General features: G+C 49.6%; 2 protein-coding genes across 3 annotated transcripts in view; one reads left to right on the top strand and one right to left on the bottom strand.

The window, feature by feature from the left end:
- The window catches only part of BZW2 (basic leucine zipper and W2 domains 2), an 80,389-nt gene extending 78,615 nt beyond the window's left edge, over window positions 1-1,774 (bottom strand). The window contains exon 1 of one of the 2 annotated variants that reach the window (XM_036761421.1): window positions 1,627-1,774. Coding sequence is in view for 1 of the 2 variants with exons in the window: in XM_036761420.1 (XP_036617315.1) it covers window positions 1,627-1,738 (112 nt within the window). In the remaining variant the exon portion in view is untranslated. The remainder of the gene's footprint in view (window positions 1-1,626) is intronic. The other variant, XM_036761420.1, reaches the window with a different exon arrangement.
- Window positions 1,775-2,254: 480 nt separating this feature from the next.
- Window positions 2,255-27,914, top strand: ANKMY2 (ankyrin repeat and MYND domain containing 2). The gene is made up of 10 exons (XM_036760176.1): window positions 2,255-2,579; window positions 6,421-6,485; window positions 9,747-9,885; window positions 10,580-10,678; window positions 13,129-13,289; window positions 20,146-20,360; window positions 21,277-21,412; window positions 22,358-22,486; window positions 23,306-23,444; window positions 25,223-27,914. Exons 1-10 carry the CDS (start codon window positions 2,513-2,515, stop codon window positions 25,420-25,422), a joined length of 1,350 nt encoding a protein of 449 aa, XP_036616071.1. The 5' UTR covers window positions 2,255-2,512; the 3' UTR covers window positions 25,423-27,914.
- The last annotated feature ends 70 nt before the right edge of the window (window positions 27,915-27,984 follow it).

The following is a 27,984-nucleotide window of genomic DNA, read 5'->3' as shown; positions in this document are numbered from 1 at the left end:
TGGGTATGTGATCTGCCCAGGGTCCCAAAGGCATAGTCAAAAGTGGGCTCTGAATCCAAGTCCTCTTCCAGGGTCCTAAGTGGTTTTTACATCCATTATCTCATGGGATCTTTCCAGCTCCAGCAGAGAGAGGTGACCTCATCTGCCCAGAGTAAAATTGATCCTGAAGGAGGTGAATGGAGTTGTCATTTACAAGAAAAGCTCTTGATGCCTCTGAAGTTTTTAGGGGCAAACCCAGGAAGGGAATGGAAAACCAGCCCCTACCTACCCCACGCCTCCCTCATAGGAAGGAGGTTTGTCACCCACCAACCTATGAAAGTCGATGTTCAGGAAAAGACTTTGCCTGCTTTCTCGGGGAACCAGATGGGTCCCCAGAGAAGCATCCAAGTCTATCTGTGCAGAAACAAACAAACAGACCGACTGAACGCTAACGTACAAGGCAGCGACTTCCCACGGCTGTGCATCACACCCCTGGTGGGAGAATTGAGGCTTCAATAAGCAAAGCTCTCACAGCCACGCACCAGTAAACCACCACCTGCCTGTTCCTGCACTCCAGGCTACTGGGGCCTAGGCTCCGAGTGGCTTGTATCTGAATTCTGTGAGACCATAGAGACCTTGCACCTGTTCCCAATCAGTCCTGAACTCACTGTCCATGAGACTCTGACCTCACGTACAGGGAGCCACAAATAGGCTCGAAGCCCACAAACACGCTGGTAGATGGTTATAGGAACCAGCTTGGACCCCATCGAGCTGCCCCAGTTTTAATCCAGGAGGAACTGAGGCCCCACAGCTATTAAAAGACCTGTCCTCCACACAGGTAGTAAGTACCAAAGGAAGGATTGAGCCTAGGGCCTCGGACTCCAGGAGCAGAGCTCTCTCCAGTTTGTCTTTTTTGAGCACCTTTGCCTTTGAGGCACCCGGCACAGAGCTCCCACAGAGCCAGAGCTGGGGCCTAACAAAGGCTCGAATGAGCTCAGGCAGGTCAATCAAGCGGGTTGCAAACTTTTAAACGCAGCAGCGATGGCAGTTATAATTGGGTTCACTACTATTAAGGTTGTCATTGAAGGAAGCCGGCTGTCCCAACAAGAGGCTGAGCTTAGGAACGCTCAGGTCATGGACTCAATGGATCCAAGAAAACCAAACATTAATTAAGTGCCCACTGTGCAGGTGGTCACTAGAGATGCGGGCAGCTACAGCCCCGACCCCGCCAGGGCTTACGGGGAGGGGGCACGGGGTAGGGGGGGGTGACACGTCCGGCGGGGCGGCGCTGGGTCTCCCATCCGGCCGAGGCGGTCGGTGAAGCAGTCTTCCTCCCTTCCACCACGCACCGAACCCCTCCCGCCTTTCTCCGGAGCCCGCACCTCGAAGGAGGCTCCCGCTCTCGGGGCGGCGCCCCGCTTCCCGCCTCCCCACTCCCCCGTGACGCCGAGGCCGCCAGTCCTCGCTCCCCTCGACCCCGGGCCGCCGAGGAGGCGCTCCTAGCAATGGGCAGGGACCGAGGCAGGAACTGAGGCGAGGCGGCGTGCCCTTCGGCCGGCGCGGGCCACTTGCGGCGGCCGCGGCTCCTCCTCCCGCTCCTCCTCTGTCCTCCCCTCACCTCCCCACGAGCAGCGCGGCGGCCTTTACCTGTCCGGGCGGGGGCGGGCAGCGGGGCCGGAGGAGGCTGAGCTCGAGCCCGAGAGACACTAGCGGTAGCGGCGGTGGAAGCAGACAATGGAGCAGTGAAGGACGGACACATTGACAGCCGCGAGGCCCCGCCTCCCCCTCGGGCTCCGCCCCGGGACCGCCCTCCACGGCTCCGCCTTCCCTTTGGGCCCCGCCTCCTCCTCGGGCTCCGCCCTCCCTTCGGGCCCCACCTCCTTCTCGAGTCCAGGTCTTCCCACCCCCCCACCCCCACCCCGCCCCGCACTTTTGTCACCGCCTTGCGCTCTATCCCCAGTGTCTCCCTCCGCCTCCTCGGTCTCTGGTCCCCGCCTTCCCTTCCCTTCTCCCCCTCCCTCTCTCCTTCGGGCTGCACCATTTGCCCAGAGACTGGGGGAAACAAATGCCCGAGGTCGGTTCGGAGCCATCTGGGGGCCTCCCGACTCAGGCTGAACTGCCGTCCCCGAGAGGCTGAGAGTGCACACGTAGTTTAAAATGTCCATAGCCCGTCGCGGGCCCCGAACAGCCGGGCAGCCTGAGGAGAACGATTCTGCTTCCCCCTTGCTTCCCCCTTCTCCTTCCCACCCTGTCCCGTGGTCTGTCCTCCCGGGCTGGCCCGATCGGAGGAGGGGCGGGCGGGAGGCGGCTCCCGAGGCGCTCAGCCCGTGCTGCTCCTAGACCGCGCTGCGCAGTGGTCGAGGGGGCTTTGCTACATTGTAGCCTTTGCTGAGGTTCTCCCGGCATTGCGGAGTGCACGTTTGCAACAAATACTGCAACAAAGTTTCCCGGGCCGCTCCCAAAGCTTACTGGCTGGCCCGCCCGCAGCCAGAAGGCCTGCAGACTATCGGGCCCGGTGTGCGGCGGCCCCGCCATGGCTCCTCCCAAGAAAGGCGAGCTGACCCAGGAAGAAAAGCAGCTGCTGGAAGTGATCGGGCAAGGTGAGGACTCCCGGCCCCATCCCCAGCTGCCCGGATTGTGAAAGGCTCTGGGGCGGAGCGGCCGCCTCCTTCCTGGCTGGCACGGGCACCGGGACATAGGGAGCCAGGAAGTCAGGGAAAAGCGAGCTTTGAGACTGGGGTTGCAGCCCCACCACGGGGGTGGGGGGGGTGGGGGAAGAGGTTGGGCTTGCAGGCTAAGGGGGCACCTACGCCCCCAACATGTGAGTGCCCCTGGGTGCGACTAACCCCCCCCTCCCCATGCCACCCTTCCCTCTCCAAGCCAGCACAGCCTGTCATCTTTCTTTGTAGGTTTCTTGCAAGCAAAGTGAACCCCTCCCCTCCCCCCCAGCTCCTGTCAGAGGAAGCTTCCGCTTCCAGGGCCAGCCAGGCCTTCCAAGCTACGTCTGCTGCCTCCCGGAACGCTGGGCCCCGCCTCGGCGGGGGCGGGGGAGAGAGGAGGAGCTCCCGAGCACGTGGGAGCCTGCCTGGGCCGGGCCGGGCTTTGCCTCTTCTCCTAGTCCCATCTAGATCCCGCCCCTCGAACAAGTCCCACAGCCCTCTCTGTCGCACCTCCCTACCTACTCCTTCCCCAGCAGACACCCCAGGCCACCTATGCCCTCAGAGGGATGGAGTTCAGGTGTGCCCACACCTCCCCATTGCACTGTCCCTGAGGACTCGGAACTTCCTGTGTTCCTAGCACCGTTCTGGGTTCTGGGGACTGGATACAAAAGCCAAGAGGCCCTTGCCCTGAAGGAGAATTTTTGCAACACAAGCCCAACTGTCCTCCCGATCAGGTGGATCCTTGGACCAGGACAAGAATAAAAATAGAGACAGCATTAGATCGGGGAAGCACCTTAGAGATGCCTCCGGTACTTCCCTGTCCTTTGTCGAGGGGGAGAGGCAGCTGGAGGCCTCTCTGAACGCCAGAAAACCCTCATATCTCTCCTCTTCCTAATGAGGGTGTCAGATCTTCTGCCAGGGCAGCCAACCCGGATCTAGGGTCACCCAAAGAAATGCCCTAATCCTTTTGGTAAACATGACTGGGAATCAACTTTCCAGAGAAACCTGGTTTCTAGCCCGAGATCCCCTTACACCTTTAAAGTAAAGGCTGAAAGGACTAGTTAATACCATTAAGGAATCAAAGATTACAAGTTGGAAGAGACCTCAGAAACCATCTGGCTCAGCCCCCTCATTTTACAGAAGAGGAGACTCAGAAGTGAAAGGAGGCCCAGAGAGGGTCAAGTGACTTGCCCAAGGTGACACAGTAAAATGGGAGGCCTAGATTTGAGTCCTGATCCCAAACCTCCCTATCTAGCACACTTCCTACTCCTCTAGCTATTTCTCCTGACTCTAGGAATGGGCCCCTAGGGTCTGTGTAGTGCACTCTCCTCATTTCTGAGGGCCAGACAAGTGAAGTAGTTTTGCCGAAGGCTTTGGGGTAGCTAGTCTGAGGGGCTCAGAGCCAAAGCTGGAAGAGACCACCCCCCCCAGGGGGGACTTGCCTAATGTCACTGAAGTTGCCATGGTCAAGCTCAGAGATAGCATTTGAGCACAGGTCTTCTAGTTGCAGAACCAGCATTCTCTCCACTCTCCCCCACCTTCAGGAATGAATGAATGAAGTCTTTATTACAAGGCAACCAGAGAGTCAGTCTGGCTTAGTGGATAGAGCGAGAAAATCCATCACTGGAAGACACACTGCTGATGCACCTGACTGGGTGAGCCTTGAGGAGTCACTGCACCTCCCAGGGCCCCATCCAACTTTACACCAATAAAATCCTAGGGCCAGAAGCACTCCCCCCAAAGTTCCAGGCACTGGGACCCAAAGACAAAAGTGTCAATGTCCCTGAATTCAGAGGGCTTATGTTGTGCCGTGAGGAAACGAACATCAGTACAGATCAGTTGATGCAAAACATCTTCAAAGGAAGTTCTCCATGATTGGGAGGCAGAGTGAGCTCCAAATTTGAGGAAAGGCTTCTTCTAGGAAGTGACTGAGAGTTGAGACAAGTCCTGCTTGGAGCTTAGCACTCCCACAGGGACACCTTGACAGGCCTGGTGGATGGTCTGGGCAAAGGTGCAGAGGTGGGAGATAGAAACTGTGCTCCTAGAAAGTAGAGGCACACTCAGGCACTAAATAGTTGGGGACTTTCATGGTGGAAGGAAAGAGAAGAGAGTGGAGTTGAGGAGAAGAGATTGGATGCTGCCGGAGGGTCAGGTGCTGGAATGGGAGGCCACAGCAGCTTTCCTGGGCAGACTGGCCCCTTGCCCTGTGGATCCTATGGTGTGGACCAGCCTCCAAGGTTTCCTAGCAGAGGCTGGATGTCCCCTTGTCAGCACTCCTGTGGTAGGGATCCTGCTACTCTGAGAGCTCTGCCTAGCTTGGTCTGGCTGGTGTGCTCACCCCAGGTTTTGTTTGGCTTTTGGAGGTATGTCCTACCTCCCCCCCAACCATGGCCATGGGAGCACACCCCCCAATCCCAGGAGAGACACAGCTGACCCACATTAAGGAGAGTAAAATGGTTTTGAGGGAAGGGAAGAAAGGAACAATCAGCTCTCTGTTGGGTCCTAATTCCTGGAGTCCTCCCACCCTACGATGTGGGTCATGGCAAAGCCTTCTGGGATGCTCTAACATACACATCCATTGTCTTGTTTCCAACTGAACCAGGAGGTTTGGCACAGCCAGCTGCTGCTGCCTCCCAGCCCTGGTGGTGGGACTAGCCTTGGTCCTCCTTGGGAGCTTTGGCCCCTGCCCCCAGGGTCCAAGGATTGGGGTTGCCCTGCTTAGCCACAGCAGCAGATCCTGGAGGGGGCTAAGGATTCAAAATAAGACCTCTGAATTCTCAGCATGTCTGGCTAATACTAACCTAATGAAATTTTATTCATATGAATGCTGCCATGGGTTAAGGGAACTTTCTTGACAGGAATAAAGGCACCTGCCACTATTTCCTTTTATACCCTCTGCTGTCCATTCTGCCCTGTCCCTGCCTGCAATGCCCTGACCCTCTTCATCTCCAACCCCATATCAGGCTGGCAGAGCAGGGGCTAGTTGCCTAGTGCCTCTCCTGGAAGTTCTGACCTGCTCAGATTTTACTTAGGTCCAGCTACCCCTCCTTAGGCCAGCTGGTGGCCCTTTTGCCCCCAGGACTCGCTATTGATGCTCAACTTAGTGCATCTCAGAACTCCTAAGTTCAAGAGATCCTCCTTCCTCAACTGCCCAGGGAACCTGTATTGGAGACCTGCCCAGCACCTCAGCTCTTGCTGATTCCTTTATCATTCTTCTGGGCCCAGCTCAGGAAGACATCTTTGATGGATTCTCCCTCCCTCCTCCAATACTCAGTGCTGATTTTCCCCATCAAATTGTCTCACTGAGAATGGAAGCTCCCTGGCTCATGGGTTGAATTGCTTTGCATTGTATTTGGAGGACAAACAAGATCATCTTTGTCATTGTATGGCTGCTTAAAGGGAAGCAGATCCACACATGAATCCAAAGGATCTACGTTTAGTCACTGACTCCTGGAGCTGAGAGGGAAGGGATCTAGGCCATTCTAGATCTGAACAGGAATCTAATGGACCTGACACTACACTGACAAGCAGGCCTCCCAGGACGAGTCCAAGGGCTCCCAAATGGGTGGCGTTGATGTAGGTGATCTAAATCTCTTTCAGCCTCCAGAAAGCAGGTAATTCATGCAGTGGAAGAGTCAGTGAGCTGTAGGGAGGCTTGGTTTCTTGACAGCTTGACCTGACATGTTTTTAACAATTTTCAAATGGCATTTCTTTGATTTTGGGGGGGGCATTTTCTGCATTTTTGAGTACTTAGACCTATTTATGTGTGGTTTCTTTTAAGGGAATGTCCAGGAGGCTGGCAGACTGTTGGGAAGCAAGAATGTTCGTGTCAACTGTTTGGATGAGGTAAATAAAAGTTTGCTGCATCTACTGGGGGCCCAGGATTTACTTAAGAGGTGGAGTCGTTTCTTGGGTCTGCTCGGAATGTTCTCTGGGGCCTGCACTCAGGTCCCCATTCCACTCCAGACTGGCTCAGCCCCCAGAAAGTTCCCAGGCTGATGACGTAGCAGAGCAGAAGAGGGGTGAATCCTGGTCATTCAAGGGATTGGTCAGAAATCCTGCCTCTGCACTGAGAGCTAGTGCTAGGTGCAATGCACAATGTCCTTTGTCCTCGCTTCTTATCAGCACAGTGTAGGGACATTTTACCTGGCCCCAGTTACAGGTGCTGCCAGTGTGGAACGAACAAAGCAAGCTGCCTGGACAGCCAGCAGGGGCATTAGATGTCATGGGCTCAGTGAGTCCTTTCCTAGAGATGAGCCATAACTCAGAATACAGAAAGACTTCATGGGGTTAGGGTGGGGGCGGGGTGGGGATGACCCTGGTGCAGCTGAGAGGGATTGGATTTAAAATCTGAGCACTCCAATTTGATCTGGGCTGTGACCTTGAGAGGTTACTGAACCTTCCTGGGTCTTGGTTTCCCCTTGAAAATGAGGGAGTTCGACTAGCTAGCCTCATTAGATTATAAGCTCTTATAGGGCAGGGCCTGTCTTTTGCCTCTTTTTGTATACTTAGCACAGTTTCTGGCATATTGTAGGTACTTAATAAATGTTTATGGTTTGATTCTTTATTATTTTTGACATTCATTTTAAAAAAAAATTTGAATTCTAAAATCTTGCCCTCCTTCCTATCCCTCCCCCATTCATTGAGAAGACAAACAATATGATCTCAATTGTATGTATGAAATCATGCAAAACATGTTTCCATATTAGCCAGGAAGCAAAAAAAAGCAAGAAAAATAAAGTTAAAAATGTCTGCTCCGATCTGCATTTAGGGTGTTATCAGTTCTCTTTCTGGAGGTGAAGAACATTGTTCATCATAGGAATTGTCTTGGAATTATCTTGGTTCATAGTCTTGCTCAGAGTAGCTAAGCTGTTACCATGTACTATGTGTGTGGGCATGGATGTGGATGTGGGTGTGGATGTGGGTGTGTGTGTGAGAGACAGCAAGCAGGTAGAATAATCTGTCTGCTCATTAGTTTTCCTAAAGACCAAATCGGGGCTAGTTCACATCTATGGCTTTCCTCACCGTTCCAGTGACTCCCCAGACCAAATGATCCTTCCCTGTCTGGTGATAGCTCTCCTATCTCTGCTGTCTCTCCTTACCAAAATGTAAGTCCTTGAGAGCAGGATCTTCCTTGCTTTTGAATTTCTATCCCCAGTGTTTAGCCCACTTCTTGGCACAGAGGATGGACTCCATAAATTTCTGAGAGAGAGGGCATGAGTGAAAGTGGAGAAGGGCCTCCAGAAATGCCTGCCTGGATACAAGGAAGAGAAGCTGCCCAGTGTTAGGCCACTAGAAAAGTCCAGTGGTGAAGAGTAAGGAAGGCAGGAGCTGGAGGAGGATCCCAGACAATGAAGAAAGAGAGAGGCCTGTGGGCATCAGGAACTGGTAAAGGTCCTTGGGTCATCAAGAGACCCATTTCAACCTAGTGTTTGGAGAAGAAGCCAGGACTCGTGAGGTTAAGGAGCAAAGCAGGGGTTAGGGAAATACAAGCACAAGTGTTGACTGTTCCTTTGAGTGGTGGAGGAGAAGGAGGGAGAGGAGCAGACGCATTGACCTTGGTGGAGACCAAGAGATCAAGAGGACACAGAGTGAAAGTGTGGCCAGAGGGCAAGAGATGATGAGGGTAAAGAGACTCCAGGCATGGAAGCTCCATTTGCTGATGGCAGGTGAATGTTCAAGGAGTGGCCCTGAGTCCTGCAGTGGAGCTAGGAGCACTGGGCAGGGAGCTCAGCTGAGCCAAGCCAGGTTCCTGGGAGGGGAATGGCCATAGGCCTACAAAAAAACAGTTTGCTCATCAGAAAGTCAGGGCTGAGCTTGGGCTCCTTGGGAGTATTGCAGGTAGCCCAGCAGGTCCTGCTTTGGAGGCCAAGGATTTGGGATGAAGTCTGCCACTATACCATCACTTCCCCTTCTTGCGCTTCATTGTCCTCTATGTAAATTGAAGTGGAAGGAGGGGGTTGTGCTGTACCTTCCAGCTCCAAATCTCTGCTCTCATGCTCTAGGACAGGAAGCATGCTAGCTGGAGGGCCTTCTTAGTGGTGGGAAAAGGAAAGAGGCACATCCTGATCTTCCTAAGAGTACTGCCATTAGAGTGCCCCAATGTCTGGCCAGACTGGCCTGGGGCTGGCCAGAGACAGGAGGAAGAGCGCTATGTGGGCAGTCAAAAGTCCTGGCTTAGATCTCACTTCCTGAAGGCGCTGAACATCTCTCATCCTCATGTGCAAAATGACCAAATGGGTTATTACTTCATTTGGTGATGGGTAAGGTAAGCCCACTGGTTGCCTTGGGGTAGGTTTTCCTTGCTGTAAAGAAGACATTTCTATATTATCGCCTAGAACCATGAGTCACGACTTATAACAGGAGTCCAAGCTAACAACCAGTCCCAAGAGTCCTTACTGGCCAGATATCAAACAATCCAATTTTATTGCTTTCCTTGTATTGTCTTTCAAAGTGTCTGTTGTCAGGAAGAATGGAAAGGGCACATGGGCGCTTGGCTGGGACTTCAAAGGAAGAGACTCAGTTGAGTTGGGAGAGTGCCAACTATGGTAAACTTGCTATGGAAAGCAAAAATGAATCTTGGTGAGGGTCTGTGTCCAAAGAACTGGGCGGTATTGACCAAGTCCCGCCTGTGGACTCCAGCCCTGAACAAGGCACTGTAGGGAGGGACAGAAAGTGGTCAGCCTCACAGGGTCACCATGCCCCGAGTCAGACGGGGCAAACACAGATAACAACATGCCCATAAGCATGTCCCTAGAGCTGGGGCATCTTCCATGCTGTGAATGAGTTCTTTTGACTTGGGTCTATGATGGACAAAAGATGCCCGATGCCATTCTCACTCCAGCACCCTTGGAATGCCCGTATTTAAGTCAGATGATCCACTAGTTCATTGCGCTGCTTGTGGGATCGTCTGACATTGGGATTGTCTGGGAATGTGGACGCCATTCCTTGAACCCTGGCCTAAAGCATCAGTGCCCATCCATGCCCTGGCCTATTCCTGAAATTTAGGGAGCCATGATCTCCCCCGGCAGTCTGGTCACAGTTTCTCTGACTTTTCTCGTAGCCATGTGTAACCGACCCCTCCCTTTTCCTTGCCTTTCCCCAAAGCATGGGATGACGCCCCTCATGCACGCCGCATACAAAGGGAAAGTGGACATGTGTCGAATGCTCCTGCGACATGGGGCCAACGTGAACTGTAACGAGCATGAGCACGGCTACACGGCCCTGATGTTTGCTGGACTTTCTGGTGAGTTGGAGGGAATCTTGAACTTTCACCTTTTGTTCAAATCTGACTAGGGTCTCTTTGATCCCTGATCCTTCAGCTCTTAAAGGGGTTTTTTTCCTCTGCACAGTTGTTCAGCGTTGATGCCTGCTTAGGTTTTTCAAGAAGCACTTTGTAAATTCTCTTCCCCCCCCCCCACCAAAAGCTGAGATTTTTTTTTAAAAATTTAAAACCTAATGTGTATATGGCAAAGTATGTGCAGAGGAAGTCAGACTTTAGAGGTCATCAAGTCCAGTGGCTTCATTTCCAGATGAAGCAGAGAAGGCCCAGAGAAGTTGGGTGATTTTCCCAACATCACACAGCCAGGAAGTAAGTATCTGGGGTGGAATCTTAACCCAGTCCTGGTCCAGCTCACCCGCTGGTCTGCACTGCCCAGCAGTAAGTCTGGAAAGAGGCCTTTGGTCCTGCTGAGCAAGTTAAACACCTACACAGGTCATTTCCAGGGGAGGGCAGAGAGAGGGTCTGCAGTCCAGATAGTCCCGGCTCCCATGCCCTGTGAGCCCAACTGATCCCAATTCTGAAACCGCCAAAGATTCACCAGATAAAGGCCCTCAAGAACCTTGGGGAGAAGTGGTTAAAGGCCCTCAAGAACCTTGGGGAGAAGTGGTTAAAATGATGCTCCTCTTAAGGGTAAGGCACATATTCCTTTCAACTCCAGGAAATAAAGAGATTACTCGGGTGATGCTGGAAGCTGGAGCAGACACGGATGTCGTGAATTCTGTTGGCAGGACAGCGGCGCAGATGGCGGCTTTTGTGGGTAATTAGTCAAATGCTATTGATGATTAACCTTGGTGGGGGTGGTTATAAGAAGGTTTGTTCAACATTGTTTCCTTGGGACGAAAGTCAGCTGACATTTCAAGTGTCCCCTTGATGTCAGCTGTTAGTTACAACATTGGCTGCAGATTTCTCCCCCCTCCATGCTGGTTGCTTTGGCTGGCCTTAGTGAAATGGGCACACACCATGGGGATGGTGGCAGGTTGGGTGTGGAAAGCTCTTGCAGCTCTTGAGAGAAGGGAGGAAGGATGGGAAAGTCCTTAACAAAAGTCATGTTCTTAAGTCAGCATCTTTTTGCTCTTTTCAGTTCAACAAATATTCATTGAGCAGCTCCTCTATGCCAACCCTGGCCTGGGTGGTGGGGAGACAGGGAGAAAACAACATGGCAAACAGCCCCTGCTCTCAAGGAGCTCACGTTCTGCTAGGGCACACAACATGTAGGCAAATAAGTGAAAGTGAGATGCTTCAAGGAAGGAGAGGACTAACAGTTGGGGGATAGACAAGCCTTCCAGTACAAGATGGCACCTGAGAGGTGAGCCTGGAAGGAAGCCATGGATCCTTAGAGGCAGAGATCAAGAGGGAAAAGCAGCCTGTGCAAAGACTGGAAGAAAGATTTTTAAAAAGAGCTAAGCAACTCAGCTGAGGATAAATGGGAAGGTGGACATATAGCTCAGTAATTACTGATATCATCTTGATTTCTTTTTTGAGGGGGGGGGAGATAATATCTGAGTTTTCTCTGTGCTTTTGGTATGTTCCCTCTCATATACCTTGAAATTCATTTTCTTGGTGTCATACCTCAGTAGGTGCAGAATGATTCATATCCTATCGAATGTGGTTGCCCTGTCAGTCATTTTTTTTCTTTAATGTTTTCTTTGTTAAAAGAAAGGTTTCAGTGAAGAGGCTAGAGATATTGAGAAGTGACACACGTTGTAGAAAGTGCTATCAATAGAACATTTTAACATAAAACAAAACAAAAAAAATGCTAAACGAGCTAGTTTGGCTGGACTGTGGAGTAGGTAAAGGGGAGCCTAGGAAATGAGCCTGAGCAAATGAGTTGGGTCATATCTCTGAGGGCTTCCAGCAGTAGGCTAAAGTGAGGCCCCCAGGAACTGTATTGAAGGAGACTGAGCAGAGGTGTGATCTGGTGAAGCCTGTGGCTTAGGAAGCTATTTCTCACAAACAGGAAAATGATTCTCTTAGAGAAATGGATGTTCTGATGGTTGATCCCTTCATAAGGAACGGGTTATGAAGCAGAAGCCTTTCCTTGGATTTGATTCTCCTAGTTAGTGATCATAGAGGAAAAGAACCCAAGTCATAAGAGAGCTCTGGATGCTTTCGTGATGATGGTCTAGGTCCAGTGTTCATTAACACCTTCCCTGGTTCATTCTCCAGTGTTCTCTGGAGCTCCAGTGAACCCCACTATTGGGCTGAGTAGACCGGAAAGTCAAAAGGCAGTACCATTTGGACATGAGTCTTGGAAGTATTTGCTCATCTGGAATGTGCTCAATTAAGTACCCATATTTGGAGGGCGGTGACAAGGGTGCCCTAGAAGGGAAGGAGGCAGGGGTTCATTGAGAGAAGGGATACCTTTAGAAGGCTGGTCTGGGCAAAACTTCTTCCCTGATCTGGCCTTTTCTACTTTGAGAGAGTCAGAGAGGAGGCCGAGAGCTTAACTGGGGAAGCAGAGTAAGGAGTCCACACCAAGCTGCCTACTTCATAGGGAACTCTGTTCACTCCACAGTAAGACAAGCATTTCTCAAGCCTACCCACCATCCAGGAAAAGGAAAAAGAAAATCCCCTGTAGAAGGGGATTAGACTTGAGATAAGGAAACCAGATATGTTTGGGGGAAGGGTCAGGAGGGGAATGGGGGCTCCCAGTTCTTTGGTGAGAGGGAGAAAACAGTTCATTTCTGCCTTCCCAGTTAGACATTTCAGCAAGAAATTATATATAAAGCTCTTTTCTTGAAGCTAGTTAAAAATCAGGCACATGTTCGGAGACAGCCTCATCAGTGTTATGGCCGCCATGGTGGAAGTCAAGAGTCAGAGGCTAGAAGATGGTGGGTGCGGAATTGCTGTGAGCCTCTGGGCCGCTTGCCTAGCTTGTGGCCTGTCAGTCAATCAAGCCTTTCATAGGTGCCAAGCACTGTGCACTGAAGACGAATAGGTAACTGGGCCCTGCCTTCCGGGAGTTTCCATTCTGTGCTGCTCTATTGAGCCATATGTAGACATGCAGGTACATTTCCAATTTATGTAAATCTAAGGTGCTTGGGGAAGGGGCATTGAGAGCCGGGGGTCCAGAAGTTCTTGTAAAGAGCAGACAGCAGCCCAGGTTTTTCTCTTAGAGTCGTGGGGAGGCAAGCCTGACCAGAATGTAGGCAGGGCCTGAGCCTTGCTCCCCAGATGAGGCTTCTCAGCAGCTGCTTCTTTTCAAAGGCCAACATGACTGCGTGACTGTGATTAACAACTTCTGTCCTCGAGAGAGGCTGGATTACTACACAAAACCCCGGGGACTCGAGAAGGAGCCCAGGCTGCCCCCAAAGCTGGCGGGACCCCTGCACAAGATGGTCACCACGACCAATCTCCATCCGGTCAAGGTACTTCTGGGGGAAGCTCGGAGCCTGCCTGAGGCAGCTCTGCACAGGCCCCGCTGGTGGGGAGAGGGTGTTCTGCCCCTCGGGGACTGGGTAGCAGTGGGCTGGGGCTGATTATCTCCTTACAGTCAGGGTGACACAGGTAAGCTCCCCCAAGATGGACCAGGACCGCCAGGCCTCCTGACCTTGACTGGAGACTGATGTCTGGCTTCCCAGTGATCTCTTCTCATGGCTGTGGCCTTGCAGGGAATCTCTAAGGGGGAGCAACAAGGCAGGAGCCTGGATGTGGTCACGCCAGGGCCAGGGACCAGGGAGGAGCTGGGGACCCTGAGTCCTGGGAAACAGAAACCCATGTAGAGATGCAAGGTCTCAGGCAGGCAGCATGTCCGTACCACCCAAATGGTGAAAGGTAGCAAAGTGCAGAGCTGGGGCCATTGCTCCCTGTGTTGTGCTCCATAGGGGAGGCAGTGATCGTGATAGCTGTCACGGCTGCCAGGTCAGGGGTTCACAGCCTTCAGGCCTTAAAGAGTGTCTCCTGTGCGATTCACAACAGCCTTTTATCTCTGTCTTCCAGATGATTAAACAGAGGCTGGGTCACAGTGCCAGTGACTGTCTGAGGCAGGTTTGAATGTATCCTCGCCTCCACTGAGCTTGCTGCTCCACACTCAGAGCTACTCTTCCTGCGGGGCTTTTAACATTTGCAGTCATTTCACCTACTTTATCTCATTTGCGATTACTCGGATTATTATCCTATTTTGTCAGTGAGGAAACTGAGGCAAGGAAGATTAAGTGACTTGTCCATATTCACAGGGGTCATCTTGACTCAGGGCTGTGCCCACTACAGCTCAGCGACCCTCAGGAGGCTGGAGCCAGGCTGAAGAAGGTCTCAGTCAGACCCATGCTCCAGAAAGATAATTTTGGCAGCCATGAGGAGTCAGATTGAGGAGAGGATTGATGGAATGTGGGGGAACCAATCAGGAGTCCATTATCATAGTCTAGGCAAGAGGTGACGAGGGCCTGACCCAGGCTAGGTGTGTGAATGGAGAGAAAGGAACAGAGGAGAGAAGGTGTGCTCGAAGTGTTTACAAGAGCTTATACCTGATGGCATATTTGGGGGGAAGGGAGAGAGGACAGGAGAGGATGTCTGATGTCACGAACCTGGGTGATGGAAGGGATGGAGGCAGCTCCTGGAGCTGAAGCAGCTTGGGAGTTTGTTGAGGCTTCAGGGTCAGAAGGACAGGAGCAGAGCCTGGGATTCAAAAGCAGAGGTCAGGGGTCACTGAGCTGCTAGGATAGCACTGGGAAGTGGGGCAGGGTGACTGAGCCAGGCAGGAGGAGAGATGGAAGGCCGGGGGTTGTGATCAGGGAGCCCAGGCTCTGAATTCTTGATCATGGATCTAGAAGACTTACAGGTAGCCCTGAGGGCAGTAGTAGGACTACCCCTCTGGGTGGTTGAGGCGGGGCAAAGGTTGCCAGTTATTGGACCTTAGCAGCACAGGAATCCGGGCTGTGGGGACCTTGATCTGTATATTGAAATCCTCCAGCATAAGAGCAGAGGTGGGTAAGGAGAGACAGATGGAGCCAGAGACTGACCTCCGTGGGAAAGGAGAGAGAAGGCCCTGCAGATCACGGGGCACCTGTCTGGAGCCTGGGAAAGCCAGAGGGGAAAGGCCATCTCCAAGGCATAAGAGCAGTGTCTGATGGCTAGCAGTGAGGAGTAAGGAGTCTTCCCTCCCTGGGCCAGAGAGAGAGAGGGAGGCCAGGAAGTACAACAGGGTTTGACGTTCAGTAGTGCAAGGAGATTGTAAAAACGTTCCAGACAGAGGCCTTTGGTAAGGGAGAGCAGGTGAGGAGAACTGAGGCTTTAGGAGAGCCAGTGGAGGGGCAGGCAGCCTTGATAAGGGGGAGGCCTTTCACTCTACCCCCCACTGAGACAGAGCCTGCTCTGGGTGCCCAGGCCTCTGTGCTCCCTGGGGTGTTGGGGGCACAGTCATTTACCTGGCACTTTGGGTTTGTGTGACTCATGGAGACCATACTAACCCTGAATTCTAACCTTTACAAAAAAGTGAAATTCCAGTATTACTGACCTCACCTTTTAGGCAAAGATGCTCTGTTTCTGATGAGCAGGAGAATTCCCCCCTCCCCCACCCATGGTTTTCTGATCCACCTCCTGCTGGAATCCTCTCTCCTCTCACATAGCCAGGGAGGCTCCAATCTTTGGGATTTTTTTTTTCAGGTAACCTCATCTCCCAGGATCAAACTAGAAGCCTGTAGTCCCTTGAATCAAACTATTTAAAGGCTGAAAATATGATGACGCTATTACTTCAGAGACTCATTTGTTACAAAAGAGATGAATCATTGGAAGGGAAAACTCCCTAAATCAGCTTAGGAGAACTTAGGAGCCACTGAGCCTTCTGGGATTTAGGACTGTGCCTGCAGTGCCCTCATTCCCAGAATCTCAGCCCCCAGTAGACCCCAAGGCCAGCTTGGTTGAGTGTCCCCTCTGCCTCATCCCTCACCAGTGGGCATCCAGCCTTGGCTTAAATCTCTCCCAGGAGGGTAAGCCAGCCACCTCCCAGATTGGCCCAACCCCCCTTGGAACAGCCCACCATGACAGCCCTCCAGAGTCGGTCACTTGGGGCAAGGAGCCCTGCCCCTCCCCACATCCACTGCTCCTCTTTCTGCCCTTGGGGCCCAGCAAGCCTGGGCCCTCCTCCCTAGGGAAGCCCTCTAAATCCTGAGAAGGGACCCTCCCAAGACCCCTCAGGTCTCTTTCAGACCAAATCTCAGCTCACCTGTGGTTAGGCCTACTTCAATCTATAAGTCTGGGCACCAACATTCTTTTAGCCACATTCTGGAGACCCTTTCCTTTCCTGGAGGCTCAGGAGTGCTCCAGGAACCCTTGTTCAGGAGGTATGAGGTTCATAGGGAGCCTCCCAGAATAGAGCATGCTGCTTTACACACACAGCTCCAGGCCAGAGAACCCCAAGATCTGTCGCAGAAGCACAAAGCCCTCCCTTTCCCCCCATCTCCATGACTTAGTTTATCATTGCATTGTAGCTGTGTGTGCAGCAGCATTAAAACCCCGGGGGTCACTATGGCAACAGAGGTTTGCTTGGGCCCCTATGGGACTCAGGCAGTGCTGGGGGATTTGGGCTCCTTGCCCAGAATCTACAACATATATCATCAAAGGAGAAAAACAAAGATCTAGCAAGGGATGGCCACAGAGAGCCAGAGAACAGGCCTTTGGGAGGCCAGTATGGGCAAGATGGGCCTGCCTCTAATCAGCCACCTGGCCCTGGAAACCTTGCCACTCTTTCTCAGGAAACAAGATCAATAGTTGTATTTAAGAGAATTGTATGAACTGCCTGAACTGAGCCTGGATGTTTGAACCCGTGAGCAGAGGAGAGAAGAGGAAAGAGACAGAGACAGAGAGGGAGAGATAGAGACTGTGCCATCAGAGTTCTACTAGAAGTTTATCCCTAGCGAGCTTCTGCTACCATTGTCACTGTATGAAAATATTGAACAAGACCCCCTTCCTAAGAAGACCTCAGCATCAGCAAGCAAACTATTACAGGTGACAACCAATGTGTAAACAGGTGTGCTAATTGTTCTTCGCTGCCTAGTTGCCTAGTTCAAGCTTGTGTGCAAGTTCTGGATAGGGAGAACACCGATGTTGAGAGGAGAGCCCATTGCCGATTTGGTCAGTCAAGGTCTCGTTTGTACATATTTTGTTTGACGGGCTATTTGCCTCAAGTCCAATGTTCTGGACTCATTTGTGCTGGTCCTGCCTGTGATGAAACCTGTACTCAAGATCAGGAGATGTTCTTGTGGCTACCAGGCTCTAAACAGACCCAATCCTTGGCTCTCCCCTGAATCTTTCTGAGCCTCTGCTTGCCTCGATTCTCCTTCCCTTGTCACATGCACCTCGTCTGTCCCTCTCCTTTCCGTCCTGAATCTCTCCTCCCCACCCCCCAAGTTTCTCTAAAAGGGTTCTTTTTGTCATTTCGTATAGCACAGTAGTATTCCATTCTATTCCTAGACCATGTGTTCAGTCATTTCCCAGTTGATGGGCTTGCCCTTAGTTCCTAGTCCTTTATTAATAGTTTTTGTAAATCTAGGCCCTTTTCCTCTTTCCTTCATCTCTTTGAGCTTGTTCATAACAGTAGGATCCCTAGATCAAAGGTATGTACAGTCTAATAACTTTTGGGGTGTAGCTCCAAATTACTTTCCAGAATAGTTCTGAGATTACTATTTGCAGTTATGTCCGTTTCTATAACTATTCATGATCTAAAGTGGGTTTTTGTTTTTTATGGCTGTTAATAAGTTGAATTTCTTCCCTTGAAAACTGCCTATTCATATCTCTTGACCACTTTTCACTCGGGAGTGGGTGTTATTCTTTTTTAAAAATATATTTTAAGTTTTTAGTTCCAAATTCTGTCCTTCTTTCCCTCCTTCCTTCCCCTTTGCCTTGCCAAGACAGTAAGCAATCAAATATAGATTATAAATGTGCAATCATGTAAAACTTTTCCATATTGGTCATTTTGTACAAGAAGACTTGAATAAAAGAAAAAGAAGGAAAGAAAGAAAAGTGAAAATAGCATGTTTTAGTCTGTATTCAGACAATATCAGTTCTTTCCCTGGAGGGGGATAGAATGCTTCATCACTTGTCCTTTGGGATTGTCTTGGATCATTGTATCGCTGAGAATAGCTAAGTCATTCACAGTTGGTCTTCATGCAATGTTGCTGTTACTGTGTACAGTGTTCTTCTGGTTCTGTTCACTTCACTTTGCCTCAATTCACATAAGTCATTCTAGGTTTTTCTGAAATTATCCTGCTTGTCATTTCTTATAGCTTGATAACATTCCGTTACAATCATATGCCACAGCTTGTTTAGCCATTCCGCAATTGATGGACATCCCTTTGATGTCCAATTCTTAGCACCACAAAAAGAGCTGCTATAAATATTTTTGTACAAAGAGGTCCTTTTCCCTTTTTTGGATGTCTTTGGGATATAGGCCTATTGCTGGATCAATGGGTAGGCACAGTTTTAAGCCCTTTAGGCATAGTTCCAAATTGCTCTCCAAAATGGTTGGATCAATTCACAACTCCACACAACAGTTTCCCCACATCCCCTCTACTATTTATCACTTTCCTTTTTTGTCATATTAGACAGTCTGATAGTGTGCAGTAGTACCTTAGAGTTGTTTTAATTTGCATTTCTTTAATCAGTAGTGATTTAGAGCATTTTTTAAACATGATTATATATAGCTTTGATTTCCTTGTCCAAAAACATCCTGTTCATATCCTTTGACAATTTATCAATTGAGGAATGACTTGTATTCCTATTCATTAGAGTCAGTTCTCTATATATTTGAGAAATAAGGCTTTTATCAGAGAGATTTGTTGCAAACTTTTTTTCATAGTCTTCTGCTTTCCTTCCAATTTTGGTTGCATTGATTTTGTTTGTGCAAAAAACTCTTTCATTTTATATCAAAATTTTGCATCTTGTAGTACTCCTATCTCTTGTTTGGACATAAATTCTGACAGATAAGCTATTCCATGCTCTCCTAATGGTATCACGTTTTATGGTAAATCATGTACTCATTTTGACCTTATCTTAGCATACAGTGTGAGATGTTAGTCTATACCTAGATACTACCCTACTGTTTTACAATTTTTCCAGCAGTTTTTGTTCATTAATGAGTTTTTATTCCAAAAGCTTGCGTGTTTGGGTTTATCATACACCAGATTACTGTGGTCATTTACTGTAATGTAATTTGTACCTAATCTATTCTCCTGGTCCACCACTCTGTTTCTTAGCCAGTACCGAATTGTTTTTATAATCACCATTTTATAATACATTTTGAGGTCTGGTATGGCCAGACTAAAATGGTTGTTATTCTTAAAGATTTTAATAATTTCTTTGCCCAGGAAACAAGAACTTTATCACAGAAACTTGCTACAAAGATCTTCCCCCTGGTCGACTTTACCTTCCAATATCAACTGCTTGGTTTGGTTTGAATGAAAACTTTTAAATTTTATTTAGATAAAATTATCTGTGTTATCTTCTGTAGTCCTCTTGATTCCTTTTTTGGTAATAATTCTTCCTGCATCCGTAAATCTGAAAGGTAATTCCCTCCTTGCTCCTCAAGCTTCTTTATGATGTGCCCTTTTATTTATAAGTCATGTATCTTATTTGGGGCTTATCTTGGTAAATGGTGTGAGATGCTGCTCTAAACCTAATTACTGCCTGACGGCTTTTCAGTTTTCCTGGCGGTCTTTACGTGGGAGAGAAAGGAAACTAATGCAGGAACTAATTGGAGGGCTGATTGGGTGGTTGCTGCTTTCTGCTTTGAACCCTCTCTGAAGTTGACTCAAGGCAGCAAGCATCTGTGTGGATGGACAGCTGGCCTTGGAATTGGGAAAACTTGAATTTAGATCCTGCCTCAGATACTTGCTGGCTCTGTGACCCTTGACAAGACTTGCTTCACCTCTCAGCCTCAGCTTCCTCATATGTAAAATGGACGTAACAGTCTCTCCCTTACAGGGTCGTTTTGAGGATTAACTAAGTAACTAACGTGTTCTGTAAACCTTAAAGCGCTCTATCAATGCCAGCGATCATCACTGTTATAATTGTTAACTATATTCTGAGCCTGTTAACTGGTGCATTTAGGGGGACTCCTCCCCACATGTCTGAGCCTGTTAACTGGTGCATTTAGGGAGATTCCTCCCCACATGTCTGAGCCTGTTAACTGGTGCATTTAGGGGGACTCCTCCCCACATGTCTGAGCCTGCTAACTGGTGCATTTAGGGGGATTCCTCCCCACATGTCTGAGTCTGTTGCTGTTTCTTGAAGATTGTGATGCTTGTAAAAGAAAACCCTCTGCTGGCTGACGTGGATGCCCTGAAGAAGTGCTACGGCGTGCTGGATCTGGTCTGTGAGAAGTGCATGAAGCAGAGGGACATGAACGAGGTCCTGGCCATGAAGATGCATTACATCAGCTGCATTTTTCAGAAATGCATTAAATTCTCGACCGAGCGAGAAGACAAGCTGGACGGCTTCATCAAAAGGTGTGATCCCAAGCTGGCCTAGGCTCTTACGGAGCAAAGGGGCCCTGCTTCGGTGGGAGGTGGGATGGACGGTGGCGTGAGAGTGAGCGTGGCCTTCACCAGGCCTGATGCTAAAGATCTTGGGCCAACTCTTCATTCCCCTAGGCTTCAGCTTCCGCATCTGTAAAATGAGATAGTTGTACTAGGGAAACTCCTAGGCCCTTCTTGCTCCAAATCTAAAATCCGGTGACATCTCTGTGTCCATAACAATGGGTTGTGTTGATGGAGGAATAGTATTGTTGCTGGAGTCCAGTTACAGCTTTTAAGTTCCTACTGTGAGCCAGACTGTGCTAAGTGCTGGGGATGGTCACTGCCTTTGAGGAGTAACCTTCAGTTATCCCGAAGGCCGGAGGATGTGGGTGCTTCTGGGATTAGGGTCGTCCCGGGGCAGAGGTGGGATTCCTGGCTCTGCTTACAACCATAGGGCCTCTCCATGCTTCTTCAGTTACCTTATCTGTAAAATTAGAGTGCTGGAGCAAATATAGCAAGGCCCCTTGCAGCTGTGACCCTTGACCCTGTGACCCTTTCACATGGACAGGCTAAATTACCTGCACCTTCATGCCAGTGATTGGTGCTATTTAACAAAAGGGTGAGACACATCAAAGAGGGATGGGGAAGGGCCTTCTATGGAAGAGACTTGAGGGAAACAGACGATAGGGAAGGCTTTGTAAACATGGGAGAGCCAGTGAGAATGCCCATGACATTTCCATACTCCAGGCCTTTTGGACATGTCGTTTTACAGAGGAGGGCCCTGGAGGCCCAGAGACAACCTCACAGAGAGTGAGGATCAGAAGTGTCTTTAAACCAGGTCGGCCAGCTCTCACATGCCACTGGGAAAGTGAGCCTTTGAACATATTTCTATTTCTTTCTTCTCTAGTTTGTTAAAAGGCCGAGAGACAGACGGCTTTCCTGTCTACCAAGAAAAGTTCATTCGAGAGTGTATTCGGAAATTCCCTTACTGTGAAACCACCCTCCTCCAGCAGCTCGTCAGAAGCATCGCTCCCGTGGAAATTGTAAGACTGCCCTTGAACCCAGAGAGCTGGGGCACAGGCGGGGTGCAGGGTGGGAGCAGCTAGGAGTCTCAGGCCACCAGGTTGGTTCTTCTGGAAGGGAAAGTGGAGAATTGTTTGCCTGCACCTCCCACTTGGATTTTGGGCAAATTGTTCAAATTACCACCTCTCTGTCATGGAGGGGACCTCAGAGGCCATCAATGGAATATGTACCCACTCCACCCCACCCACTCATATCCCCAGCCAGTGGTCATCTGGCCATGACTCAATGATGAAGAGCCCCCCACCACCTGAGGCAGCCCCTTCCATTTTGGGATAATTGCCATAGGCAGGTGCTGTCCAGCAACTCCAGGGACATAGGAAAGCATGGACCTTTAAACCCATAAAAAGAGAGAGGAGTGACCAAGCTGCCCTCTGGTCATAACCAGTGCTTAGCACAGTGTCTGGAAGCCAGTAAGAGATTACTAAGTGCTTGGTGGCTTGGTGTCTGGTCATTCCTATTTCCTAATCCAAACCTTCCAAGAAAAGGAATGGCCATTCTGTGCTCAGTGACCCATGGTGCCAAGAGTGTAGGAAATCCCCTTCTATAAGCCAGTGTCCAGCATCGCTAGGATGATGACTTTCATATTCTCGGTTTTCCTTCTTACCCTGAGTACAATCTCTTGGAGCCTGCTATCTTCATTACAAAGAACCAGGAGGGGCCTAGTACTCAAATTCCTTAATATTATTTTTTCAATGCACGTAATTAAAATATTCATACAGCCTTAAGGCCCACACATCTTGGCTGTTCCATGCTCTGAGGATAATGTGCCAGTGTGGACTGTATGGGACAATAGTAGTGATTTCACTTTTGTGATTGTGTTCGGTGCTCATCTACCTTTGAGACAACTGAGATTTCATTGTCCCCTTTGTCCTCTGACTGCGCCATGCTCTGCTTTCCTTCTCCAGGGCTCTGATCCTACAGCCTTCTCTGTGCTCACTCAAGCCATCACTGGTCAAGTGGGATTTGTAGATGTAGAGTTTTGCACCACGTGTGGAGAAAAGGGCGCAGACAAGAGGTGTTCGGTGTGTAAGATGGTAAGATGGGTGATCAATTTCAGCATAATGCCCTGCTTAAATGGTAATCCCAACAGATCCCCAGGCAGCGTAGACATTGTGATGGGTCTGTCATCTTCTTGGTATGGGCACTCCTTCCAACATGGCACACTACAGCCTATCGAGGTCAGTATCCTATGCAAACTCTGTCCACATCCTCCAATAAATCATCCACAAGGGCTTTACCCACTGAGCCAGGGGCTCTTGGCATTGTATGGATGCTGTGAGAGCACAAGGGGTTTCCACTTAGTTTCCCCTAGGGCATCCTTTTTTCTGGTCATGGATCTTTCTTACAGAATCCTTTTGTTTCTCCTTAATTCCTTGTTGGTAATATGGTACCGCCTACTCACGGCTCTTAGCATAGTGCTTGGCCTGTCATAAATGCTTTTTCTTTCATTCATTCATTCATAGAATCATTTCCCTGTCCATTAACCCTCAAGGTTAATGCCCTCTTACTATAACTACTATGTTTCCTCATCAGTTACTCTGTTTCATTCTATTCCACCATCTTCTTTCTGAATCAACTGGCATGTTCCCGCCCCAGTTCCTTCCTTCTTGTCTCTCCCTATGCTTCGTAACCTCAGCTTCTCATTCAGTGAAGCACATTTTGGTCTCAGAGGCTCATTGGAACAGTGTAACTCAGATCATTGCACTTAACACAAAGCAGACCCTTAACAGATGCTTTTGTTTGATTGAGGAATGTGTTGTCAAAAACCCAGTTTTTCCAGTGAAGAGCGAGTTAGGGGGTTTTTTTTTCAGGAAATGATTTGAACCCAAAATACCTTCCTTGGTCACTTTCAGGTCATTTATTGCAACCAGAATTGCCAGAAAATCCACTGGTTTTCTCATAAAAAAGTCTGTAAGGTGCTGAAGGCTGCATATGAGAAGCAAGAACTGGAAGCTGCCGAAAAGAAGCGACAAGAGGAGAGAGCAAAGAAAGGTGAGCGGGTTTGGCAGACAAAGCTCTTCGGAGTTCTCAGGCCATGGGGTTTGGGTGGGCAGTGGAAAGATGAGCTATGCTGCACCAGTCAGAAGGTAAGCTCTCAGAGGGCAGGGAAAGAATAAGTCTTTGTATCTCTCCAGAATTTGGTAGAATGACTTCATAGTAAGTGTTTCGTAGATGTTTGATGGAATGAAATGGCTCTTTTGGCAGCAGCATAGAGGAGAAAAAAGAACTGCCGCTTGGAAGAGACCAGCATTAGAGAGGATCACTAAGCCCTTATTCTGATAACCTCTCCTGCCATGGGGTGACAGGCACAGCAAATCCTGATTGCGCTTCTGACTTTCAGGAGATGCCGATGGCTTCCCTAGTTCCCGGGATGCTGAGCCTGTGATTTTACGGGTGTGGAAAGTTCCCTCTGTGGAAATCCTCTTTACCAAGGCAGATTGGCAACCCCTACATAGCTTATAGTCTTGGAGAATTGCCCATAGCACTGATGTTAAATGATTTATCCATGGTCACATGGCCACTTGTATTAAATGGGACTTGAACCCAGATCTTACCAGCTCCAAAGCTGGCCCTCCAGACTTTAATGACTCACTCACTTCCAATTTCTAGCTCTGAGTTTTACATTATTTGGCATTATCCTCCACTCCTTACTGTCTCTCACCCCACATGTTGCCGTATCTTATTGTTTCTCGGGCCACAGCGTCTCTGTCATCTGAGCCCTTCTCACTGTTCACAGGGCCACCACCTTTGTTGTGGCTCATTACAGCTCACCTGAACAATTGCAGTGGCCTCTCAATTGGGCAAGTCCTGCGTCTGACGCATAGACTGTGTGACTCTCAGAAGGCTCATTCAGACCTAAGGTTAGAGACGCCTCTGGAGGGCATTTCCATCCTGGGAGTTCTCTGCACCAGTGAAATCACCAATAAGGCCAGGGTAGGGTGGTGGGATGGGAGTCATCCTTATGTTCAGTCCTTTCAATCCTGACTCTTTGTGACCCCATTTGGGGTTTTCTTGGCAAAGATACTGGAATGGTTCGCCATTTCCTTCTCCAGCTCATTTTATAGGTGAGGAAACTGAGGCAAACAAGATTGAAGTGACTTGCTCAGGGTCACACAGCTAGTGTCTGAGGACAGATTTGAACTCAGGAAGATGAGTCTTCCTGACTCCCCACCTGGTACTCTGTGCACTATGGTGGCACCTAGCTCCCTAGTGGTATTTCAGCATGGCCTTTTTATTCCTCTGGGCCTCAGTCTCCTTAGCTACAAAATATAGGGTTTGAACTACACCTTAAGGGAGGCGCTATCTCGGAGGTAGTGTGGCCCAGTGCAAGGAGTGCTGAGCTTGTAGACACAGGATCTGAGTTCTAATTTTGGCACTGCCATTGACTGCTCCCTTGAACCACAATAAGCCACTCGACCACTCTGGGCCTCAGTTTCCTCATCTGTGAAATGACGGGGTTTGCCTACATGACCTTTCAGGTCCCTTCTGGCTTAAGCCATATGATCATATGAAGGTGCTTAACATCCCTTGAACACAATTCCTCATCAGTAAGGTGGCAGGGTTAGACTGGATGCCCTCTGAGGCCCCTTCCGGCCCCATCCCTGGAACTGGGCTGTCCCCAGCTAGTTTCCTGATTGTGATTGCCTCCATTCTGCTCACTCAACCACCCTACCCTGAATGTGTAGCAGTTAAATGAGCCAGTCGTGAGGTCAAGAATAGGAATGTTGATACAGGCTAGTGCTCACCCTGTGGCTTATCTTTTTCCTTAGAAAAAGAGCCGGATGTCAATTCAAATTCATCTAATGGGGAACAGCCAGAAAGTGATGCTGGAGATACCAAAGACGACCTTACAGGTCTGGCCCAGGAGGAAATGGCAGATGTGAAAGAGGCCCCCCAAATAACCTCAGGGGCAGACAGTGACACTGGCCTCCAGGATGTGGCAGGGAGTGTGAAAGAGCCAGAAGAGTAGGACCCAGCTGGGTCTGTAGGTTTGCAGTATACATGAGACAAACAGCCCAGCCCTCTTTCCCATGGAGGTGTGAGCCATGAGAGGCAGCAAGGGACTGTTCCATGTTCCACAGAGCCCACCTTTCATGAAGCTGTGCTCTCCAGTGGGTGCAGGTCACAGCTCACTCGCCCCATCTCATCCCATGTGGCCCTTATCCACATCCTCTGGCAGTCCCCCTCCCTCCCATCATGCTGGAGGGCTTCACTCCATCTCTAGACATGGTGTGGCTGCCAGTCACACGTCCAGGGTACCCATTAGGCACCCCTAGCTCTCGTTCTGACTGGCTCACCTTTGCCAGGCAACCCTTTGCTATCACATCTGTGGCTTTTCCTACATGTCTGTCACCGGCAGTATGTTACAGCCACCCCCCACTGAGTAGAGTATCTAAGTCAAACCAAGCATAAACGGGACAGGGCAGGGCTTGCCGTGTCACTATTCTGAGGGAGGAAAGGCATCTGATTTCAAGATATTTGAAAGAAGGGAGGCTTGCAAACATTTGGGGAAAAAAATCACAGACTTGATTATTGTCAAATAGGTTAATCAATCAACAAACATTTATTAAGCACCTCCTACATCCCAGGCACTGTGTTACGCCCTGGGGATACCAGTACAAAGACATAGATTATAAATATACAACAGTCATCCAACCAGGCCATGTAAGCATGGACTGAAAATCCCATCTCTGTGGAATGTTGGAATAATTTAAGGTGTTTCAAGGGGATCCTAGATGCAGTTATGGGAAGGGAACACGCAGGCTTTCATCACTACATCAAACTGCAAGTTACAGTCATGCAATCTACTGAAAAGTCATCCAGTGCATTTATTGGTTGTTGCCAGTTTTAAGAAAAGCATTTGGTTTAGTGACCCACATTCCACACTCAAGGCTGCCCTCCGACTTTGAAAGTGTCTCCTGAGCACAAGTCAACATTTTAGGAGATTCCTTCAGAGATATGACAGATGGACCTCTGTGATGTAGCACAGCATGAAGCCGGGAGGCACGGGCTAGCTGAGGGCATGTGCCACCTGCCTGCCAGCTGCCATCCCAGTCTGCACAGCACTGTAGATGGTGAGGGGTGCCAGGCTCTCCTGCTGATGACAGCACTGAGCACTAGAACAGTGCCAAGCCTCCTCAATGCCCATTACCTCCCCACTTTCCTGAAGTGTCTCCCTTGGAGCAAAGCTATCCATGGTACCATACTTCCCCACTAACTCCCAGCATGTGCTAGGAGCTGTGTTCCCTGGTGAAATAGCTTTTTTCAAAGATGGATGTTAAGCATTCTGTCCCACACCCAGCTCCTCACAAGTTGGCTGTGACTCTCCCTTCCACTTGGTCCCTTTGCCGGCTTGAGAACAAGCCTTTTATCTAACCTACTTGGAAGCAGGAAAGACCCCAAATGAAAAGGAAATGGTGAGACAGGGCTGGCTTGTGCCTCTTCCAGTGCTGCCCCTTGGACAACATCTCCCTTGTCCTTTCAAAGTCGGGTAGCTTTGCCTGTCTGCTGGCTGTAGGATTGTCAGAATCCCAACAGAAGTAAACAGAAGGTATCAGACAGGAGATAAGCCACAGAGATGTGGAACAGATTCAAGAGATTCGGGGGGCTTCAGACAAAAGGAGTCATGTTCCCTGGAGTTGGCCTGAGTCTATGGAATAGTGGGAAACACCGGGATTGGGAGGCAGAGCACCTGGGTTTGAATCCTGCCTCTGGAATTATCTGTGTGATGTCATTTCACCTGGGAGACTCAGTTTCCTCATCTATAAATTAAAGCGGTTAGACCATTCCTATAAGCTCCTTCCCATCTTTAAAATCCTTGCTCCTGTGAGACACCCAGGAAAATACCACAATTCAGAGAAAGCTAAGTTTTGCCCTGATGGCTGCCCCTGGATCTTGTACACAAGTGTGATTGGATCCTTAGGTGCTACATGGAGGGGAATATGCATGCTGGTGAATACTTGACCTAATGGCTCTTGCTTGCTGGGGGGTGGGGTGGGGACTGATCACTACCCGAGCTGTGCTCATAGCTTGTCTTCACTAAAGACCTTCATAAAAACGGTTGGGCTACAGTCTCCCAGAAGGAAACCCAGCAAGCAGGGGATTCATTCATATGGCTTGTCTTCTACACTCTGTTTAAGGATAATTAATGGAATTTCTCAACAAACGATTACGTAGCAGGCCAGTTTGGTGTATGAAATTTTCCAGGTTCCCCTTCTCTGAAAAGTTCTCCGGAGTCATGGCCGAGTTTCCATCCTTATCCTCTGTGTGTGTGTGTTGGGGTGGGGGGTGGGGGGGCATCCACGTATCCACCCATATTTGGAAAGTTCCATTCAGAAAGCCTAGTGAGCCTAAGCTGGCATTGGAAGCTGCTGACCTAGAATGTGTGGCATCTGTGAGGGGGCCGCCCCACCCTCCGGTCTCTTGGGAAGATCGAAATAAACATGCTGCCTCATCCAAACAGTCTTTATAAACCTTATTTCTCACATCTCTCCTTATCGTACAGAAGGCTCACTCATAAAAATGGCTGGAA

This window comes from Trichosurus vulpecula, chromosome 5 (genome assembly GCF_011100635.1).
Source record: "Trichosurus vulpecula isolate mTriVul1 chromosome 5, mTriVul1.pri, whole genome shotgun sequence".
Classification (NCBI taxonomy): domain Eukaryota; kingdom Metazoa; phylum Chordata; class Mammalia; order Diprotodontia; family Phalangeridae; genus Trichosurus; species Trichosurus vulpecula.
Note: the sequence above shows the minus strand (reverse complement) of the source record. Positions and strands in the feature narration are given on the sequence as shown.

Bases quoted from the DNA above. Each gene is read 5' to 3' on its own strand.
- ANKMY2 (XM_036760176.1), top strand. From the start codon at position 2,513: ATGGCTCCTCCCAAGAAAGGCGAGCTGACCCAGGAAGAAAAGCAGCTG. The intron at 10,679-13,128 runs GTAATTAGTCAA...TTCTTTTCAAAG, and splicing joins GCAGATGGCGGCTTTTGTGG to GCCAACATGACTGCGTGACT. The intron at 20,361-21,276 runs GTGTGATCCCAA...TTTCTTCTCTAG, and splicing joins CTGGACGGCTTCATCAAAAG to TTTGTTAAAAGGCCGAGAGA.